Below are 4,256 nucleotides of genomic sequence, written 5' to 3'. Positions count from 1 at the left end.
CCCCCCCCATGCTGTCTGTCGGTAGACACACAGCTCGCTTGCTCACGACTAGATCGCTATTTCTCAAATCTTCTTCTATTTTCGTCCAAATAAGCCTGTCTATTAGCCGGAAAAACGAATGGCCAGGACAGTAACTATTCGTGTAATCATAATGAATAAGACGATCAAAGTGAATTGTACGAAACTTACTGATTCGTGAAATGAAATGATTCACAAAAAGAGAAAAGAAAAAAGAAATGAAGAAAATATAAAGCAAACGAATTTGTAATTTTTAAAAGTTAATCACAGCAATACCTGCACGATATATACGTATCGAAGGATTTGGCTCAGAATTGATCATGTCCAATCCTTCAGCTATTTAAAAACATTCATGCCAATGCAATAATTACAGCCAACGTTAAAGCTTGAAACGTAAGTTATTTCGATAAGATCATTTTTGGCATCTGATCTGAAAGGGACTGGAATTTATAATTCTTTTTAATCAAATGGAATTAATCAAATATTTTTTAAACAATCTGACAATGGCTCGTTCTTCTTTCTCTTATTCAAACAATACGGTTAAATCTATTTTATCTCGGGTAAACGAAAGATTTGTTACGTTGATGCGATAATTGAAAAAAAAAAAAATAATAAGAAATTCAAGCGTTGATTAAGTTCGTTTACCTGGATCATCGCTTATCTGATGGACGTATTTCATGTATTCTTCAACCGGGAGTTTGGTCTCGGTGTTGGCAGCTGATCGAAAGATTTCTACCAAAATACGACCGACCATCTGTCTGTAACATGAAAGAAAACAAAACTTGTTAAACGAGAATTTTCGACATTTAAAAAGGGATCTTAAATTATAGTCGATTATAGTCGTACCGGACGATCGAAAGGATCAAAGGAAAAAATGATAAAGGATCAATCAACTGACGGAAGTTATGCATCAATTTTTGCAGAATCTCACGAACGACCTGGAATATTATAATTTCGCATGCGTTTACGCAATTGATCGTCCCGTAAAAGTCGAGTCTGATATAATGCATGCGAATACATCGTCGTCGTCGATGCGATTTGATTTATAAGACACGCAACGTGCGATCGACGATTATTCACGCTTCCCGACGTCCTTATATTACCGCGTGCATCCTTGCGCACGACAATGCATAAGGAATGAGCCGAGAAAATGTGGATTTACCGAGAGAGATTTTTCATCGTTTAACATCGACGAGGGTGAAACGAATTTACGCTTTGCCACGTACCGCTTCTATCTTTTGAGCGACACGAGTAACGTGATTACATTTTTCCTATACGAACTCGTTGCTCGTAGAACAATTTTCGAATGATAAATATTAGGAGAGAAAATCAAGTTCGGATGTGTTTAAGAGAGAAGGGGATTAAAAAGTACGGGAATGGGAAAGAAAAAGAGAAGGAAAAGCAAAAAGAAAAAAGAAAAGGAAAGAAAAGAAAAGAAAAGAAAAGAAAAGAAAAGAAATGAAAAAGAAAAAGAAAAAGAAAAAGAAAGGGGATAAGGGTCGAACGTCTTGAGCGAGTAGCGAGGCAAGAGCAGCCATGGAGGCGGCGAGTTCGAAAAGAAGAAAGAGAAGAAGAGGGGTAGGTAGGAAGTTGTAAGAAGAGAGGAAGACGAAGAAGATACGTGCGGTTCGATCACGGCCCACTCAGCCCTCCTTTGCTTCAAAATGACTTCCCCTTACCGCGTGGCGGCGATGTACTAGGCGTAAAGCTTCTCTCCTCTCTCGAGGCACGCTATGAGCCACGAGGATAACCGAAATAGGCCGAACGTAGCCGAAGAAGAAGAGTCGGAGGGGAAGGTAAGAGAAGAGGGGATAGAGAGACGACGTCGAACGAGACGCCACTGGTGGGGTGCCCTGCCCTACCAGAGTCCCGGAGGATGACTGGGGGTGGGGGAGGCCGTTCTCCAAAGTCGTTGGAGAACGAGCCGAGTCTCGGTACCGCCCGTGAACGCCTACCGTGCCGGCGAAAACATGGCCGCCACCGGCCGACCGTCTTCTTCTACGCGTTCCTATCCCTACATCCTCGGCCCTCCCGCGCGCTAACGAGCCCAAAGTCCCTACTCCCTTTCCTTACCGTTTGTTCCCTTTGCGACACTCTTCGAACTCGAATTAAATATTACGAGAACTTGCTAGAATGCATGAGAGACTGCTCTGCGAACTTTAACAACGATCGATAACCCCCTTGGGATTGATCGATTTTTTTTTTCAACAACTTTTCACTTCGGCTATTCCCAATTATGTATTATTTATTAAAAACTTTTAAATAGCGTTGGTTGTTAGTACTTTTTTCTAAAGTCATATAATTTTTAATAAATACGTTTTTAAATACCTTGGCAAGATAATTCTATTAGGTTATATTAGTATCGTGATATATTTACCGAACGATCGTTACTCGTCAAACTATTAGAGGAGCTTTCTGACTATAATACAACAAAAACTAGTTTACAAGACCCTCGAGTACGAATTATTAGCACACATGTTAACAATATCGTATATATTTAGCGTCTAACACATAGACAAGGACTTCCGCATCAAAGACATTCGCGTACTTGCGTAAGTGGTACGAGATATGAGGCGCACCGTACGGCTTCGTTCTCCGCGAAATTTCATACTCGAGTTTAATCAAGTCTTCTGAAGATAGAGATTCGCCAATTTTGGGCTTCCTCTCTAGTTGTAGATATAAACCTGTTATTGGTAGATAAAATGTACGAATTTTGTTGTATTTATAACTTGGAAAACGATGTACAGAAGATCTCCGAAAAAAAATAAAAATAAAAAGAATAGATACTCGACCGAATATATCAAACTCAATAATCACAAACGCGATTCGGTGCTATTTTTTAAATAGCGAAAATTGACTATTAACCGAAAATTCGTCAAAACTATTTTTATTTGACACCGTTACACCAGTACATCGCGTCTAAGTTAAGATAGAATAATGTATAAATTTTTTTAACGCGTTATCAATCTTATCCAAAATAACTAGTTCGACTAGAAAAAGTCTGAATTTCGTTGAAAATTTCAATCTATTCTTGTTCGATTCATCGGAAATGAATAAATTTATTTTCCTTCATTTCAAATTATGAGTAGTCAATATTCGGATCGTTTGAAATGCTTTCATTTCGTTGAAGATTTAAGAAAGATTCGCATGTCTTTTTCTAGGTAAATAGAATGCTCCTCTCTTTCTCTTTCTTTCTTCGATTTTTCTTAGGACGACGAAAAGTACTTTCCGCCAGACAAGACACGTTCCCATGACCTCAAAAGGTAGGGCCTTGCCCTTCTTCCCATCCTCAACGATGGTCTTTCTATATACGAAGGGGAAGACCGATTGAAAGAAGGAGAGTCCCCACTTCTCGATCGAAATTCGCGGTCATATACAGGCTTCTACGTACGGGACTTTTCACGAAATCTTTTTCACACGCCTTTTTCTATTCCACATCGATTTACTTATACGCCTTTGCATTACTTCACCGTTTTCTTGAATTATTTAAAAATAAAAAAAAAAATAGAAAGAAAAAAGAAAAAAATACCCCATAAACGCTAAGGGAATAACAATTATTGTTTCTGAAAAAAAAAAAGATGAATTATCGAATAAACTTTTTATTTATATCTGACGAAAATGTTTCTAAAAATTAACGACAATGGTTAACGCGAACAAAAGAGTATGAAGTAAAAAGATCGAGGACGTTCAATACGATTTAGAGAAAAGGTTGGTACTTTCCAGGTGCGTGCATTCACGAGGGAAGTAGAAAAAGATGAACTAGGAAGGGTTGAAACAGATAGAGAAACAACAAGCTGACGAGAAAAATTGCTGTTGGGCGCATTGCATTTAAGCATCTGTCGTATCTACGTTTAAGAAGCGTAGTCGATAATCGGCTTTAATACCTGGTACCTATGAACGACAATCGATATTACGTCGATCCTAGGGTCGAAAACCCGATTAGTTCAACGATTTCAAACAATTTGTCTCGCACAACGGATAGAGAACAGACGTATACGTGTAACATATTTCTGTCGCTTGTACGAGGATTTAACGGGAACTAGGGCAGCACGATTTGGACAAAGGGAAGAAGAAAAAAGTGTTCGTCAACGATTTGGCACGATTTCCGAAGAGAAAGAGAAAGAGAGAATGAGAGAAATCAATCATCTTGCGCGTGAAAAAAAAATCAATAAATCGAATTCGAAATCGTTGCCGTCGAGAAACTCAAAAGATAAAGAAAGAGAGAAAGAGAGAAAGAG

General features: G+C 38.6%; 1 protein-coding gene across 8 annotated transcripts in view; it reads right to left on the bottom strand.

The window, feature by feature from the left end:
* LOC122637984 (serine/threonine-protein phosphatase 4 regulatory subunit 1-like) overlaps positions 1–4,256 on the bottom strand; it is a 114,289-nt gene that overhangs the window by 11,810 nt on the left and 98,223 nt on the right. For all 8 annotated transcript variants that reach the window (XM_043830570.1, XM_043830571.1, XM_043830569.1 and 5 more), the window contains one exon: positions 664–776. In XM_043830570.1, the coding sequence (XP_043686505.1) occupies positions 664–776 (113 nt within the window). The remainder of the gene's footprint in view (positions 1–663; positions 777–4,256) is intronic.

Source organism: Vespula pensylvanica, chromosome 2 (assembly GCF_014466175.1).
Source record: "Vespula pensylvanica isolate Volc-1 chromosome 2, ASM1446617v1, whole genome shotgun sequence".
NCBI lineage: Eukaryota > Metazoa > Arthropoda > Insecta > Hymenoptera > Vespidae > Vespula > Vespula pensylvanica.
This window is presented reverse-complemented; position numbering and strand designations above follow the sequence as displayed.